The sequence below is a fragment of the Sebastes umbrosus genome, chromosome 4, assembly GCF_015220745.1.
Source record: "Sebastes umbrosus isolate fSebUmb1 chromosome 4, fSebUmb1.pri, whole genome shotgun sequence".
Classification (NCBI taxonomy): Eukaryota; Metazoa; Chordata; class Actinopteri; order Perciformes; family Sebastidae; genus Sebastes; species Sebastes umbrosus.
Window position 1 is genome coordinate 26,214,962 of NC_051272.1, and position 18,004 is coordinate 26,232,965.

The 18,004-nt window shown below is 40.3% G+C and overlaps 1 protein-coding gene across 1 annotated transcript in view; it reads left to right on the forward strand.

Moving 5' to 3' along the window:
- The first annotated feature begins 1,503 nt into the window (after positions 1-1,503).
- The window catches only part of mbtps1 (membrane-bound transcription factor peptidase, site 1), a 32,585-nt gene continuing 16,084 nt past the window's right edge, over positions 1,504-18,004 (forward strand). Inside the window, exons 1-8 of the mRNA XM_037767464.1 lie at positions 1,504-1,675; positions 8,022-8,616; positions 10,204-10,467; positions 14,906-15,112; positions 15,335-15,445; positions 15,726-15,835; positions 17,273-17,389; positions 17,879-17,946. Coding sequence (XP_037623392.1) covers positions 8,388-8,616; positions 10,204-10,467; positions 14,906-15,112; positions 15,335-15,445; positions 15,726-15,835; positions 17,273-17,389; positions 17,879-17,946 — 1,106 coding nt within the window. The 5' untranslated portion in view covers positions 1,504-1,675; positions 8,022-8,387. The remainder of the gene's footprint in view (positions 1,676-8,021; positions 8,617-10,203; positions 10,468-14,905; positions 15,113-15,334; positions 15,446-15,725; positions 15,836-17,272; positions 17,390-17,878; positions 17,947-18,004) is intronic.

Below are 18,004 nucleotides of genomic sequence, written 5' to 3' on the forward strand. Positions count from 1 at the left end.
CGTTTTTATCTATTCTTTTTGTTATTATACAGCTTATTTGCACTAACAAAACCATAGCAAATTCCTAGTGTATACCTCTTACACCTGGCAATACCATTCTGATTCTGATTCTGATAAATGTAAAAAAAAACAAAAACAAAACATGAACAACAACAAACAAATAAAAAACAATTAATAACAACATATTGCAATATCAAAGGATATTTGCACTATCTGTTTATATCATGTTTGTTTTGTTTATAGCTTATTTTGTATATTGTATATTGGTAGAATTTCAATTTTTTTTATTCTGATTTTATTCTAACGTTTTTATCTATTCTTTTTGTTATTATACTGCTTATTTGCACCAACAAAACCAAAGCAAATTCCTAGTGTATACCTCTTACACCTGGCAATAAACACCATTCTGATTCTGATTCTGATTCTGATACTGACCCCATAAACAACAACAAACAAATAAAAAACAATTAATAACAATATATTGCAATATAAAAGGATAAATGTAAAAAACAACACACACAAAAAACCATGAACAACAAACAAATAAAAAACAATTAATAACAACATATTGCAATATCAAAGGATACATTTACAAAACAACAACAAAAAACATGAACAACAACAAACAAATAAGAAACAATTAATAACAATATATTGCAATATCAAAGGATAAATGTAAAAAAAAAAAATGAACAACAACAAAAAATAAAAAACAATTAATAACAACATATTACAATATCAAAGGATATTTGCACTATCTGTTTATATCATGTTCATTTTTGTTTATAGCTTATTTTGTATATTGTATATTGGTAGAATTTCATTTTTTTATTCTTATTTTATTCTAACATTTTTATCTATTCTTTTTGTTATTATACTGCTTATTTGCACCAACAAAACCAAAGCAAATTCCTAGTGTATACCTCTTACACCTGGCAATAAACACCATTCTGATTCTGATTCTGATAAATGTAAAAAAAAACATGAACAACAACAAACAAATAAAAAACAATTAATAACAACATATTGCAATATCAAAGGATAAATGTAAAAAAAAAAAAAACATGAACAACAGCAAACAAATAAAAAACATTAATAACAACATATTGCAATATCAAAGGATAAATGTACAAAACAACAACAAAAAACATGAACAACAACAAACAAATAAGCAACAATTAATAACAACATATTGCAATATCAAAGGATACATGTACAAAACAACAACAAAAAAACATGAACAACAACAAAAAAATAAAAAAACAATTAATAACAACATATTACATATATTGTATATTGGTAGAATTTCAAAAAAATGTATTCTGATTTTATTCTAACGTTTTTATCTATTCTTTTTGTTATTATACTGCTTATTTGCACCAACAAAACCAAAGCAAATTCCTAGTGTATACCTCTTACACCTGGCAATAAACACCATTCTGATTCTGATTCGGAACTGTGCTCGGCGGTTTAGGAGGATAAATGAATCAAACCTGGCACCCCGTGGTAACCAGACGTCAGTGGTCTGCGGCTGAAGCGTTTAGTGAGTTTGCTGCTAGCTTTTGTTCGTTGGACAATAAACCCCCCTAAACCCAGTAGCTATCAGCTCAGTAACACACGGACAGAGATACAACACACACAGACTGCTGTGAGGTGTGCGACGTTGTTCAGCTCGGTGAGTATAAACAACACAAACACACCAGGAGACACTGAGGCATGTTACTGAGCTAGCTAGCGAGCTAACGCTTTACATGTGTGAGACTGAAAACACTACTAGCAAGTCTTATTGTTTACAAAACCTATTTCAGATGGATACGTGTGTCTTTAGCGACGTGAACACGTTCTTTCATGGTTTTCAGATAGCGTTATTCACTGTGGACATAACAATCGTCCTGCTCAGGGAGACACACATCAGACAGCCTGCAGCATGTGTCTGTCTGCTGATGCTCGCTTTGTTTATGCTGATGAAGTCGACACTTCTGTGAGGCTGCATGCCTTTGTTTCTGTCGTTCAGCTTAGTTAGGTGACTAGATAACGTGTTTAGGTTACAGATTCAGTGTTTTGAGTAAATGTTGTGTCACACTGGAAAGCAGTAAACTGTTATTTAATCTCGTGTGGCCCTATCCACGCTGAGATTGTGCCTTTAACGTGTGTAGCTTTAACACTAAGGATCCTCCATGCTCTCTCTGATGTGTAACATAAACTAAAGGCTTGCTTTGCTCAGGGAGTTCACCACGAACACTACATGGAACAATATGAAGTCTGTTTCATTAGTCAAACATTAAAAGTTAGGCCTTATAATGCAAGGACCCTTTATGTGACCACACACCAGTGTTTCTCAAAGTGGGGTTCGGGGACCCCTAGGGGGTCCGTTGCACTCTGTCAGGGGGTCCGCGAAATTATTTGCTATAAATTATTAAAGGGAACTTCTTACACGCATAAATCAAACCATGCACGTTCGCGTGTGGCTACGCTGTTCAGACTCAGACTCCAACACAAACTATACAGAAGCACCAAAACCGCAAAGTTATATCTAGTGAAGCCCGTCTGTTAAACAGTGTTGGCCGCGGTCGGAGGACGCGGGGGAGACCGTAGCTTTGGTCTCCAGGGCCGGGAGTCTCTGCTGTATTTTGCTCCTCTGCCTGCCTGCTTGCCTTCACTCACACGCTGCGCTCGTTCTCGCTATTTCGCTCCATGTGCATGCGCGAACACTCCACACAGCAGAAGAGTTAGTAGCTCTGACAATATCTAGTGAATGTGCAGTGGACGTTTGTGCAGAAATAAATGCTGCAGCTCCTCCAGACCACCAGAGGTTTCCTGTGTCTTGTGAAGTGACGGGGCTCCGCAGCGAGAAACGTTATCGTCGCCGACCAAAACTCCGGTGTCTCCCTCCGGCCGCGGTCGGGAGGCTGAGGCAGGAAAGGCCAACACTGGGATCAGCACTGATTCATGGAGAGACCTTCGTCTGGTCAGCTAACAATACTGCCAAGCAGGTGAAATATAGAGTGATAATATTTATTCCTGCTTTGGTGCCATTGTTTTTGGTGGAGAGATGGTTCCTGCCAAAACTGGAACAACCAATTTTTGCCAAAAGTAATAATTTTCTAAGGGACCCCTCTGCTAACATCCACTTCACTCTCTGTAGATTACTAACACAGCTGTGGATCTTTCCTCTGATTGTGGCGGGGGTCCTTTCCCTAGCTACTAATCTATATTTGCCTTGAGGTTTGATGCCATTTTTGTGGCTTGGTGTTATGTTGACTCAGGTTGTCCCAGCCTGTCTTTTACGGCCCTACCCTAACCAGTGGGGCTATTTTTACAGCCAACCAGTAGTTGTTAGCTGCATTGTTGTCTCACGCAGGCAGGGATCCTGCCCCGAGCCGGAACCGGTGGTTGAGCCCCCTCCCGTCAGACTAGACCAGCCAGGGGCTTTTAATTACATCGGCTACACGTCTATCACTTGTGTAGGCTCATATCTGCAGATTTGATCTACTCAATCATTAAGGTTGAGCAGGGTTAGCCATGCGTCTACACACATACAATGAAAGTAAGGATGAGGATTTTTTTGTAATTTCTGACTTATATAAACCTAATTAGTTTTGTTAATGTGTGCTCCAGTGTTTGCTGTACAACACATGACTTGAGCTAGTATACTACTACAAACGCATTGTCACCATGTTCTTAAAAAAGCCACATTTACTGTATTCCGGTCAGACAGAGTAAACCAGTTTACTCCTCTGCACTTGGGAACTTTATTCATATTTGGAGCAACTGGTGCTAAAACTTAGGAGACAGACAACTGTAGAGCTTCATATGTTGGCTGGGGGAGTTTTTTTCTTCTTATACAAATTTGAATAATGTCACTCACACAATGAACATAATATACTTTAACTTTGATAGGCCTGATAGAATGTAGTATAAGTAATGTTTGCTAGTGTAAGCCTACTACAGCCTCCATAGAGGAGGTGAGTTCATCATCCTTGCCTTCCATGTTAAAAATCTGTCTACAACTTTTTTGAGATAGAGCTGTAACGATTAGTTGATTAGTTGTCAACTATGAAATTAATTGCCAACTATTTAATCTATTAATTGGTTTGAGGAATTAAAAAAAAAATAGTCAAAATTCCCTGATTCCACCTTCTCAAATTCTAATATTTTCTGGTTTCTTTACTCCTCTATGACAGTTAACTGAATATCTTTGAGTTGCGGATAAAACAAGACATTTGAGAACGTCATCTTTGGCTTTGGGAAACACTGATCGTCCTTTCTTGCCATTTTCTGACATTTTATAGACCAAACAACTAATCGATTAAACAAGAAAATAATCATTAGTTGCAGCCCTATTTTGAGATACCTTATTCGATAACAGTCAGACAGACGTTGCCTTCGTTGGTTGTGTTGGCTAGGTTTAGGCATGAGGAGTGGGATTGGTTAGGGTTAGCGTAAGAATATCAGGGTAAGCCAATCAGAGGCTGAGTAGGAACACAGGGTTGAGAGAACATATCACTGAGGGGACATAGACACGCTCCCGAGGAGACGAGGACATCAACAGGAGAACCAGATGGCTTAGATTATTCTCAAGTGATTCGATAGTCAAAAGCAGGTTTAGATATCATCGTCACACGTATACATTGGGACTGAACAGAATCTGGACTTGTTTTATACACTGTTACTGTAAATCTATTTGTTTGTTTTGGCTCCTCTCTTCATGGTTATTGTACCAACTAGTATGCCTGCTGTTAGGTAGCACATACATATAATACCTGATGAGGTTAACTCCTTTACATACTTTGATGGGAGTGTTTGAGTTGTAATGACAGTCTCACAATAGAGTCATGCCTGCCAGGTTGAAATAGACTCGAGGTAAACACACACATGCACACTGCTTACTGCATAATCTCAGCTCTGGAACATGTTGTGCTCCCAGCGGTAAAGCTCAGCAGTCAGAGAGCAGCTGGTCCAAAGCACACTAGCAGTCATGCAGCAGGTTTTGTGAATGCCAATCGATGAAATCAATCCCCAGAATGAGGATGGGATGGTGCTTAGATTTCATGAATAAACACAACAGAAGACATGTCTTGGTGTAATATAGGAACAGAAAGGCCATCCTCAGTGTCCCTCTGGTGTAAGGTAGGAGGCAGTTACAGGCTCTGCAGGTCTTATGTAACCTGGGCTGGACCCTCAGTCAGCGTGGAGCTGGTTCTCATGAGCTCTGGTGTTGAGCTTGGCAAATGTGTAGGCTATGTGTGTATGTGTGTATGTGTGTATGTGTGTATGTGTGTATGTGTGTATGTGTGTATGTGTGTATGTGTGTATGTGTGTATGTGTGTATGTGTGTATGTGTGTTGGGGAGTCATATATCTCACAGCTTCAGGTCATTTGAGGCAGCCCAGCAGATTATTTTTGTGCCGGTTTCTGTGTATCTGTACTGTGTATGTGCTGTATTCGGAAAGTTCTTTGTGCGACTTAAGACAAGTTTCATTGCAGCATGATGTTTTTTATGAGAGTTTGTTTAAAGCAGTTCATAGTGTATCAGTTATGTGTTGACTTCATAGACTGTATATAAGAAGTGGACGTAGTAGGGCTGTCAAAGTTAACGCGATAATAACGCGTTAACACACATTTGTTTAAACGCTACTAATTTCTTTAATGCATTAAAGCAACTTGTGGTTTTCAGGTTGTAGCAGGCTCAGTTTTAAAGCTAGAGTGAAGATACTGGTATCATATGAAACTAGAAAACCTAAGAAATCCATTGGTCATAGTCAAGTCAGCACACTGACACACTGACAGCTGTTGTTGTCTGTTGGGCTGCAGTTTGCCATGTTATGATTTGAGCATTAATTTTTTTATGCTAAATGCAGTTCCTGTGAGGGTTTCTTTCTGGACTATATTTGTCATAGTTTTGTGTTGTTAATCGATTTCCAATAATAAATATATACATACATTTGCATAAAGCAGCATATTTGCCAACTCCCATGTTGATAAGAGTATTAAATACTTGAGAAGTCTCCTTTTCAGGTACATTTTGAACAGACACAAAAAACGTGTAATTAATTTGGACAATCATGCAATTAATCGCGATTGAATATTTTAATTGATTGACAGCCCTAAAATACAAATACTGCAAAGGTGATGTTTTGACCTTGATTTGGTTTGTCAGTCAGCAACAAATCTCAAAGATATGTGAGCAGATTTTCATCAAATTTCAATGGACAGATAGATGTGAGGCCAAGGAACAACTGAGTGGATTCATGCTTGAAAACAATGAAAAAATCTCCCTTTTAAGGTACACTTGAATAGATAACAAATGTGCAATTAATTTGCAATTAATCATGTTTAACTATGGACAATCATGCGATTAATCGTGATTAAATATTTTTATCGAATGACAACCCTAGGACGTAGTAGTAGTGACGTCACCCATTGATTTGTGGACTACGGTTTTGAAGTTGAGTTTCTACACTGGGTCTGTGGTTGGTAGCGATGAAACAGTATGTAAATTTCATATCACAATTATAGTGACCAAAAGTATCCCGGTTATCAGTATTATTGCGGTATTGCCACGTCTGGAGTTTTACCGTGAAACCAGTTACCGTTTCATCCCTAGTAGTTGGTTGTAGATGGCTGCATCTGTATTACTCTGTATAACTCAGCCAGGTCATCCATGCAGGTAAAATAAGATTTTATCTCAGTGCACATGCTCTATCTAGTATCAGGATTGTTCCCCGAGGGCAGCACTACCTCTTCATGAGTGGCTAAATGGGGAAGGAGTGGTTAATACCACATTCTACATCTCCCTGCACCCAACACCTCCCTTCCTTCCCCTTGGCACAGCAGAGGAAACACTTTCTCTGAACACTGCATGAGGGGATAGAAATAGAAACAAAGCCACTGTAAGGTTGTGTTCCTAAACCCTAATGTTGTAGGGGGCTAGAAATAAACTCGATCAGTGTTTTTCATGGCGTTTGGAGCAGGCAGCCAGCGCAGCCAAAATGTATACCACGGTGTGAGAGTGAGCGCGGGCCAGGGCGAACTTGATGTCGTTGAAAGCAAGTCAAGAAGTAGACTATGACGTGTGACTGAACGCTCTCTCCAGAGCTGTCTCTACGCCTGTACGTCACAGCCAGCAAAACAGCTCTGCTCCCTCAAGTGCAAAATGTTTTTACGACGTAAAACTTTCTGCGTAGGACTGTGGACTGAATGGCCATAATGGGTGAATGCAATTTTTCCAAGGGTTGGCTTGACAATCCCAAATATAAAGCCTGGTTGGCTAAGGATTCCGAATGGGAAAAGAAAGCTAGATGCAAACTTTGTGTAAAATCATTCGACATCTCCAACATGGGGGAGGCGGCAAAACTACTGTAGTCTTCACAAGACAAGTGGTCTGAAAGATTACAGAAAAGTCTGGAAATTTGAATTGGAAAATGTGTGGGGACCCTGTATCTCTGCAGAGGTTATGTTTTTGTCTTGATTTGGTTTGTCGGTCAGCAACAGATCTCAAAAACATACAAACTGATTTTCATCAAATTTCGATGGACAGATAGACGTGAGACCAAGGAAGAGAGACTGACATAGTCATGTCTGCATTGCACATAAGCTGACGGATATGAATAAGGAAATTGTTGTGCAATAAAGTGCAGCAATACATGTTGATAGGCTAAGGCTATATTGTTATGTATATGACCTTGAAGTGAGATTATGTCACTTCAATCTTGCAATTGAAAAGTCAAACACATATAATAAAAAAGCCTTGCTCAGTTCTGAATCTTGTTTTGCAGCCACAGCTGTGAAACTAATGGAGAATTGATTCCATATGCGGAGAGTATGTGTGTTTGCACTGCAGGGTCACAAGATCAATTCGCCATTAATCTGAATTCATTAATGTTTGTGGGTGTATGTGTGTGGGTAATGCAGGTAGATATTGCATAACATATATATATTGTATTTGCACTACACTCGTGTACTAACATTTAAATGTCGACAAGCTCTGTCCTGACTCCTAACTTCTCTTTTCCTTCCAGATAAAAACAGGAAATACTGCAGTGGAACTCTAAATTGACACCAGCATCTTCCTCCACCACTGCTCCCACCCTCCTCCCATCCGTCCCCTGCTCTTATTGGTTGCCTCCTCCAATTCTCAACATGGCGACTTTGTTCCTGCTCTGGCTGTGCCACTGACCTCCACCCTGGACTACCACCATGGAGAGAAAACGCAGAAAGAAATTAATCTAGCTGCTCAGGCCGTTTGCAGTATGAACTCATTTTTGGAGATCTGGACTTGAAATGCTCTGTCCCAAGCCCTAACCCCTGAACTAGGTTTTAGCTGCTCAGTTTTCATCTGAAACAGCACGCCTGCTGCTAGAGTCTCAAAGGGCCTGCTCAAACTGATGGTTTGCACTATATCAAAGCTCAAAATGCTCCTGCTTCCTGTGTGGGCATCCATGCTTTTGGGGCTGCTGATGGGCTTCCTTCCTGTGGTGGGGATGGAGTCGACGGGAGGAGCCCAATCTGATTCCGACCACGCCCCCAACACAGAGCCCCTCCCTTCATCATCGGACTCCAACTGCTCCACGTTAACCGTCAAACTGGGGTTCTCCTCCCGGGTGGTGGAACATGGTAAGAAGAAATTGTTCAAACTGCTGCATATGTTTTTAATTGTGTCTTTTATAAACTGTGGAAACGCTTCTGTTGGAAACATTTCCAGAGTTCCAAGGAGAATTTCTCAATTATTTAAAGATGATGCTTATAGTAGATTATTGCACTGGAAGAGAGAGAGGTTTTTATATTTATCAAGCAAGCAAAATGACACAGAAGTTGATAAGGTGGAGCCTCAAACACAGGCTGTCTCAATCCGTTTTTTTTGTTACATATGACTGAAATTCATTCAATAAGAAATACTTTTATTTATTCTTACTATAGTTTTAGTTATGGCTGTCAATTGATTAAAATATTTAATTGCATGATTGTCCATGATTATTCATTATTAATCGCAAATTTTGTGTCTGTTCAAAATGCACCTTAAATGGAGATTTGTCAAGTATTTAATACTCTTATCAACATGAGAGTGGACAAATATGATTGCTTCATGCAAATGTATGTATATATTTATTATTGGAAATTAATTTACAACACAAAACTATGACAGATATTGTCCAGAAACCCTCACAGGTACTGCGTTTAGCATAAAACATGTGCTCTGAACTGAAGTCCAACAGGCAACAACAGCTGTCAGTGTGTCAGTGTGCTGACTTGACTATGACTTGCCCCAAATTGCATGTGATTATCATAAAGTGGGCATTTCTGTAAAGGGGAGACTCGTGGGTACCCATAGAACCCATTTTCATTCACATATCTTGAGGTCAGAGGTCAAGGGACCACTTTGAAAATGGCCATGCCAAGTTTTTCCTCGCCAAAATTTTGCAAAAGTTTGGAGTGTTATTTAGCCTCCTTCTCGACAAGCTAACATGACATGGTGGTACCAATGGATTCCTTAGGTTTTTCTAGTTTCATATGATACCGGCATCTTCACTCTAGCTTTAAAACCTTAGAACCTGCTACAACCTAAAAATCCCAAGTTGCATTAATGCGTTAAAGAGATTAGTGGCGTTAAAACGAATTTGCGTTAATGAGTTATCACGTAAACTTTGACAGCCCTAGTTGTAGTATAAACTAGAGACACCACAACAATGTGGGAGAGATCAAGATAAAATGCAACAAATGTCCTAAGAAATTCAAACTGCAGGTACTTTATCAACTGAATGTCAAGATGCAACCCCATCTACAAGGCCTTTGAGACGCACCCAAATTTCAGTTACATCAATCATAACAGTGGAGCTGTCGTGCTGAGCCCCGTCCAGCTAGTTTGCACAACTTGCTATTCAGGTTCTGTCCTCAATGTATTCTGACAGATTAAATAAATACTGACACAGACTGACTTTTCCTGTTTGGAAAGCAAATCAAAAGATATTTTTGTTGTTTATTCAATGAATGATCTATCTCAGGGGCTTAGAAAGGAAAGACTTAAAAGCTAATGTAAAACACCTGACTGTTCATAATAACTGACAACAGGCACTTGGTTCCTCAGTGAGTTCTCACAGTGAAATTGATTCCAGATGAGATTTTGTATTATTTTTTTTACATTGTTTATTAGCTGTACTGTCTGTCCTTTTAAAACATCCTCTTCTCCCCTCTCCGTCTCTCCAGAGTACATCATAGGGTTCACGGGGTATTTCTCGGCCAAAGCTCGCAGCCTTTACATCAGCAGCGCCCTGCGGAACACTGAAGACGGAGCGCTGGAGTGGCACATCGTTCCCAGAGAAAACCCAGCCTCCGACTTCCCCAGCGACTTCGAGCTGGTCCACATCCGCCAAGCTTCGCCCAGCAACCTGCTGACCTTAGAGGACCACCCTTACATCAAGAGGGTGACGCCACAACGCAAAGTGTTCCGCACGCTCAAATACATTCCCTGTAAGTCTGACAATACGGTGTTATGGTGTAGGAAAAAGGATCTAAGGTTGGCACGTCCACTCAAGAAATCTAAAACTCAGAAAAGATACAAAAAGCTGTTTGTCTGCTACAGTTCACTGAATGTCTCTTTGTTTGTTGAGTCACAGAGGTTGCATTTCTCTCTCCACTGTGTTTGTGGTGTAGAAAAGGATTGTATATCTTAATGTGAAGTGCAGGCCAACTTGGGGGGTGTTGATGCTGTACAGGGTGTGTCTGTGTGTGGTGTTGGGGGATGGGAGGAAGGACAGAGAACGTCTGTCTTTGCTCACCCTAGGAGGGAGTAGGTGAGTCAGTGTGGTGGGGCTTGCCTGGACAGTGGGTGGGGGGTGGGGGGGGGGGGCACGCCCTGTGCCTGGCACTGGATGAAAGAGTCCAGTGTGCCCCCAGCCTGCATATACACACATGCAGTATCAGTATTGAGGCCATGTGTCTCTGAAATCTTTTATGTCCTGGATTCCTTGAAAAGGAACAACGAAGTCAGAGTCTTTTACTGATTTAAATCCCTGCTTAAACTTCACTTAGCTTTTGCTACGTTTATGCCCACATTCACTTCCTGGTTGGTTCTTATCAGTCATGACGTGTCCTTCCCTGATTTGTCACGCCCCAACACATGAACCTTTTCTGTAATATAACAAACGACACCAGCCTCGACCACCAGTGGTGGAGGCAAGCTATTATTCGATAGCTTTACATCAATTCCAGTGTCCAGCGTTTCTTCCTGTTTACACCGATGCTATACATGTTTATATATATATATATATATATTTACATTACATTTTCTTTCACATATGTTGAGGTCAGAGGTCAAGGAACCCCTTTGAAAATGACCATGATAGTTTTTTTTCGCCAAAATTTAGCTCAACTTTGGAGCATTATTTAGCGTTCTTCCCAACAAGCTAACATTAAATGGTTGGTACCAATGGATTCCTTATAGTTTATATAATAAAAGATAGGCACTTGACATCCGTGTATCGATACAATATTACAAAATATCGCGATACTATGCTGTATCGATTTTTTTTTTTTTGCCCCACCCTTACTACCTGGTTGCCTAAAAGAATTATAAATACACATAAAAAGCTATTTGCATTTTCAATAAAATTATTTTTAACCTAATTATTTGATACTTTAATGATAACAACAGACTCAAAGCGTGCACCTGCCCATATTCATATGATTTCTGAAAATAGAACTAGCTGTCAAAGCTGTCCAAGGGGATTTGCCTGCAGTTGTATTTCAAACAAAACGATTAGACTATTTAATTGACCAAACATATTGAAATATGCCAATTCTCTCCAAGGGAGCGCTGCGGCACTCAGTCCGGGAGCAGCTTCAGCTAGAGAGCTCTTTCTCCCCCCGCCTACAGTAGTGGGAAGATCTAGGCTAAATAAACAGACAGATTGTTTCAAACAGTGTTTCCTTATGTTGAATAGCAGCAAGTCAAGTAGCCCTTCATTAAAGACATGAGCCCTACATTCTGGGGTTTAGTTGTACACAGTTTCAAACAAAGTTGTCCTCAACCTCAACAAATCTTTTATTTGCAAATGCAATAAAAAAAAGTCTATGTAAATAATACTAGGGAGTATGGACTGCACAATGTCACACAAAAACAGATGCACATGGTTAAGGTCGCTAGGTGAGAGTATCAGTATAATAAATGTAATAATAATAATAATAGCTGTAAACAATGTTTAAAGGGAACACCATTCAAATTAAGAATTCCAATATGTTATTTCCATGGCCTAGGAAAGTTCAATCAGTATTTGTGAACATGAGCTGCTCTCTCTGAAAGCCAGAAACCAGAGAAGTAAGTTTCAAACTTGTGATGTCATAGGCAAAAGTCTCTAGTTGCTCAATAGACAATGAATGGGAGACTGATTTTTTGGACCCACAGAATGTTTGTTTTCTTTTTTATGCCCAAATGAGCTTTATTCTGTTGTAATGTTGTCAGTTGTGAAACAGAAAATGTTCCCATATACTCAGAACATCTTTCCCAATTCATTGTCTAGGAAGCAGTTCCACACTTTATACCCTATGACATCACAAGTTTGAGTTTTAGCACTCTAGTTTTTGGATTTGGGAGAGAGTTGTTCATGTTTACTAATATTTTTTGGACTGTCTTAGACCATGACATGACATGGCATGATATGACATGATATGACATGACATGACATGAATTTTAAAAATGGACGTAGTTCCCCTTTTAAAAAGAGCTTAAACCGGAGCACTCAAAGGTTGATGGAAATACTGCAGAGCAAGTTTCGCTATGTTTAGCTCAATAAGTAACCAAATGGTTGGTTTATTAACCGAAGTGTGTGAATTTATTCTGAATGCATGAGTGCGTGTCAGACATGAGCACCAGCTTTAGATTATGTGCATTGAATTGATTTAATACAAGCCATTACTGAATGCCATATCAATGCTGTAGTGTGGAGACTTTGACTGTTGTAATCAGTGGAGACTATTTGGATTGAAAAACCAAATAGAAAGATTGATCGCCTGAAGCAATCGGTGATTAAAAAGTGACCATATTGTCGATCTTTACTCAGCCTCCTCTGAATGTAGACTGCTGTAGATAAGACTTGAACCTGGTTATACAGTAGAATACCTGAGGAGGGATATGTGTTGCATGAGTCCATTTGTGAGTCCATGAAGCAGCTACCTAGTGAGGTAATTAATTAGTAAGAAAGATAAGAAAGTAGACCTCAGCTCTGCATTTCACTCCTACTTTAAAAACATAAGAAGGCCTGCAGGGCTCTGCTGCTGTTTGCTAATGACCTTGTGAACATTTGTTCTGTCCAAGTGATTCATATTGTGATAAGATTGGCTTAAATGAGGCTGGTGATCAGCAGCTAAAAGATGGAAGGAGGGAGAGAGACGGGAAGAGATGAGAAGTACAAGGGAGAAAATGAGGGACCAGAACACGATAAGCATGATTAGGTTAACAGGAAGATTGTGTTGTCTGCAGGGGGGGCTGTAGTGGCAGACGGGGCATGTAATTATTAGCTGCAGCCCTTCATGGAGGGTGAGCTGTTCATTGAACAATGCTGTAAGTCAAAAAATATCTCTGTATGTCCCAGTTAGCATTTCAAATCATAAAAGCAAGATACACTAAAATCTAAAATTCAAACCTGTAGTCACTTGATTACAGATAGTCGTAGACTTTTTAATTTGACCCTTGCTTTAACCTCTTCTACTCCTTGAGGGTGCAAGTGCCTGTAGCAGACTCAGTTTTAGAGCTAGAGAGAAGATACTGGTATTATATGAACCTAGAAAACATAATGAATCCATTGGTTCCATGTCATACTAGCATGTCGGAAAGGACGCTAAATAACGCTACGAATTACGCTAAATTTTGGTGAGGAAAAACTGGCCATTTTCAAAGGGGTCCCTTGACCTCTGACCTCAAGATATCTTAATTAAAATGGGTTCTATGGGTACCCACGAGTCTCCCCTTTACAGACATGCCCACTTCATGATAGTCACATGCAGTTTGGGGCAAAAACCATGCTGTTTTTTGCATGCAGTACAAATGTGTTATTTTTGCCTATTCTAAAATGGTGTGTTTGAATATTTCTGCATACGGGGGTCCTTAAACAGTCTTGGAATTGCATACATTTAGTATCACTGTAAAGCTGAGACTCTTGTGGATCCAATGAACCCAACTGTATTCATGTGTGATGATGTTAGTCCCCATAGTAGCCTTTTCATTTTAGTGAGGCCATTTTTTTAAACTTGACATCACTCTATACAATGACCTGTGGGGACCTCCAGGATAATCACAGCCTCATGAAACTTTACAGCCACAAACTCAAGACCTAGAGCATTCAGAGGATGGATGGCATTCCTAGGTAGATTGACAATAAGGAGGTTTCTGAGCAGTTTCCAAAGCAGAAGTGCTCGCCATCCAATCGCCCAAAAATGCAATTCTTATGAAATGTCAAAAGTTTTTGATACCAAATCACAGCATGGCTTTTTCTTTGGTGTTCCTCAAGGTCTTGGTGTCCTAATTTGGTATTTTGGAGGGATCATTGATCATTTTTATCCATTCGCTAGTGGTAAAAAAAATGGTTAAATTTAGCACCAAATCTGATTAACAAATGGTATCAACCCAAAAATTGCTGCAACAACTTATGAGACATAATAGAGCATGAGAATTGCCGTCATAATATACTAAACCCTTATACACTCTCACGGTTTATTTGAATGAATTAATTTATTAAGTAATCAATTATTTCTTATTTCTGAGCTGCATCTCAAATTAATCTCCAGGTTCCCAGCTTTCAGATAATGTACACCACTTCTATGTGACATATAGTGTAAAAAAGACAAAAAGCGGTCTATGAAAAAGAGTGGAGTGGAAAAGGTTAACACAGTTGATTGTGTTCTGTCTCCGTAGCACCCGAACCTGCTGCACCCTGCAACACCAGCGGCGGGACGCAGTCGTGGCAATCGTCCCGACCTTTCCGACGAACCAGCCTGTCACTGGGCACGGGTTTCTGGCACGCCACTGGTCGCCACTCCAGCCGGCGTCTGCTGCGGGCCATCCCCCGCCACGTCGCCCAGATCCTGCAGGCAGACGTACTCTGGCAGATGGGACACACCGGTTAGACCTCACACCTTTGACTTCTCTGATCGAGGGGACTGGGACAAACATCTGCCTCAGAATGTTTATATGATTAAGCAGAAATGAGGGATTACTTTTAATCAAAGAATGCTCATGACAAAACTAAGAGAACATCTTTATTTGTTTTTGCTCTTAAAAATAGTGTGCGCTTCTGGTATTTTGTTGCTGGAGTGATTTAAACTCTCTTCTGTGTGTGTGTAGGTTCTGGAGTGAAGGTGGCAGTGTTTGATACAGGTCTGAGTGAGAAGCACCCACATTTTAAGAACGTAAAGGAAAGGACCAACTGGACCAATGAAAAGACACTGGATGATGGTGAGGAGGAAGAACATATTGGTGGTGATGATGATGATGATGATGTTGTTGATGATGATGGCTGATGCTGATGATTAGGAATGTAAATGATAAAGACATCCATGTTAATTATTTTATTGATGATAGTTATTACTAGTACTACATTATCGGGATGTACTGTGTATGTTGTGTATTTGAGGCTGCAGCTGCACTGGGAGTGCTGAAACGAGACCTATAGAGTGTGTGTGTGAGAGATAAAGATGGTTGGGTGATGATCCATGTCTTAATTCCTGTTTTTCAGGTCTGGGCCACGGTACATTTGTAGCAGGAGTGATAGCCAGTATGAGGGAGTGTCAGGGCTTCGCCCCCGACTCAGAGCTGCACATCTTCAGAGTGTTCACCAACAACCAGGTACATACATGCCCTCAACATACCACCATGCTGTAGTCCAGTTGAAGTAGTATTGGGGAATGAGCCGTTCATATCTACATAGGGAGCGGGTCCTCTTCAGTCCGCCATGTTGTACCGCCATTTTTCTACAGTAGCCCAGAACGGACAAACCAAACTCTGTTAACTTTTCCTGCTTGGGCCGTAGTTGATAGTCGACTCTAGAGAGGGCAATTTGTGTTTTTGTGTCAGCCACTGTAGTTCTCCTACACGCTCGGGAGAGCTTTCAGTTGGTTGCAAACTGCAACCTCACCACTAGATACTGCCAGATCCGGCTCCTTTAAAGAAATAGTTCAATATTTTTGGATAATACGCTGAACATAACCTCTGTAAAACCACAAATTGTCTTTTAAAATGAGACTAGTTTATGTATGGATTAAAAAAACATGGTATGACATGTTAATTCCTGAGCTTTATCGGTGCTGGTAGGCAGACCCTTTACCTTTGGACAGAGCCAAGCTAGCTGTTTCCCCGTTTCCATTCTTTATGCCAGAAAAATTGTTAGGACCGGCGGCGGCGGGGGTGGAGACGGGGTGTTGAGCAGCAAAACTCGGAGGAGTGGCTTGTCATAATGAGAATAGCGCTGGTCCACCTTAACAGCCCACCTGAGCGAGCCTGAGCTGAAGTTGTGGCTAACTTCGGGGCTAGCCTCCTTCACTTTATTTAGCAGGTGGCAAGCAAGATATGGGAACTTGGCTTGTGTCTACCGACAGCCTAAACCATACACGCACTGCACTGCTAGACTCACAGCTATACTGTTATTTTCATACTCGCCGTCAGTCTGTTAAACACACATGCTCCCTTGCTCTCTTTTTCTCTCTCTCTCTCTGTACCGCACACACACACACACACACACACTCGCTAACGTTAAGCAAACAACCTACGCACTTAGCTATTCATTAAAGCAGTTTGCTACTTGTATAACACATTTTAGTTAAACAAACATTTTAAAAATACATAATTCCCCAATGCTTTGACCCGTCTTGGAGTCAATTTAGGCCTGGCAGGCCACCACGCTTGCAATACACTGGCGGAAACCCTGATGTTGAATGGGCAGACAATAGATTGGTTATAATCTTCTCATCTAACCCTTGGCAAGGAAACAAACAATTGTATTCCCCAAAATGTCGAACTATTCCTTTAAATAGTATTGTCAGGCAGTGTTATTTATTACTCGTAAATTTCAGGATTCACTTTTTTATTCAAGTGTTCAAGTGCAGCTTCATGCACAGTAGTTATACTGTCTGACCCAACAACAAATAACTAAAACTCCGATTACACTGATAGTGTAGTAAGCCTTCTCCACAAATCAGTGGTGTAATAAAGTCTGTCTTAGATCAGATTAATTTGTGTTTTTGATGCGTTGGAGTATGTGATGTTGTGACTCTCCTCACCTCCCAGGTATCGTACACCTCGTGGTTCCTGGATGCTTTCAACTACGCCATCCTGAAGAAGATTGATGTTCTCAATCTCAGCATCGGAGGGCCTGACTTCATGGACCACCCCTTTGTTGATAAGGTACAAAACACTAGTAGTAATTCAGAAACGGGATGGGTAATGTTGTCAGAAAGAGACACACTCAGGAATGCTAAAGTCACATGATTACATTTGTCCAGCTTTGACATTTGATATTTAACCAGGTCGATGAGAACTGGTAGCAGATGTTTTGATGTTTGTCTAGGCCTAGCAATAGTTACCAAGCCACCCTCCCTCCCTCTAAGTTACACCCATTTCATAAAGTGTTAATGAGCTGGGAGATAAACAGGTCAACTGTTGGCGCAAATGGGTCAAACTAGACAAGTAGCGTAGTAGAGCATATTGTTAAGATTTAAGTAAAGTGTGAAAGAAGCAGTCAGAGCCGTGCCTCTGGCAAATGATTGAAGTCCACTTGTACTATGTTTGTGATCTAATTGCAGTCCCAGTAAACAACATCAAAAGTAGTAATTAAATGTAACCCATTGGGAATACTATATTTTTTCCCAACCAATTTTCTTGTTTGATTGACAGGTGTGGGAGCTCACTGCCAACAGAGTGATCATGGTCTCTGCTATCGGCAACGATGGACCACTGTATGGGTATGCTAATCACTTTAACTCTTAATCCTAAAATAATGTGATCTCTAATCATCTCTCC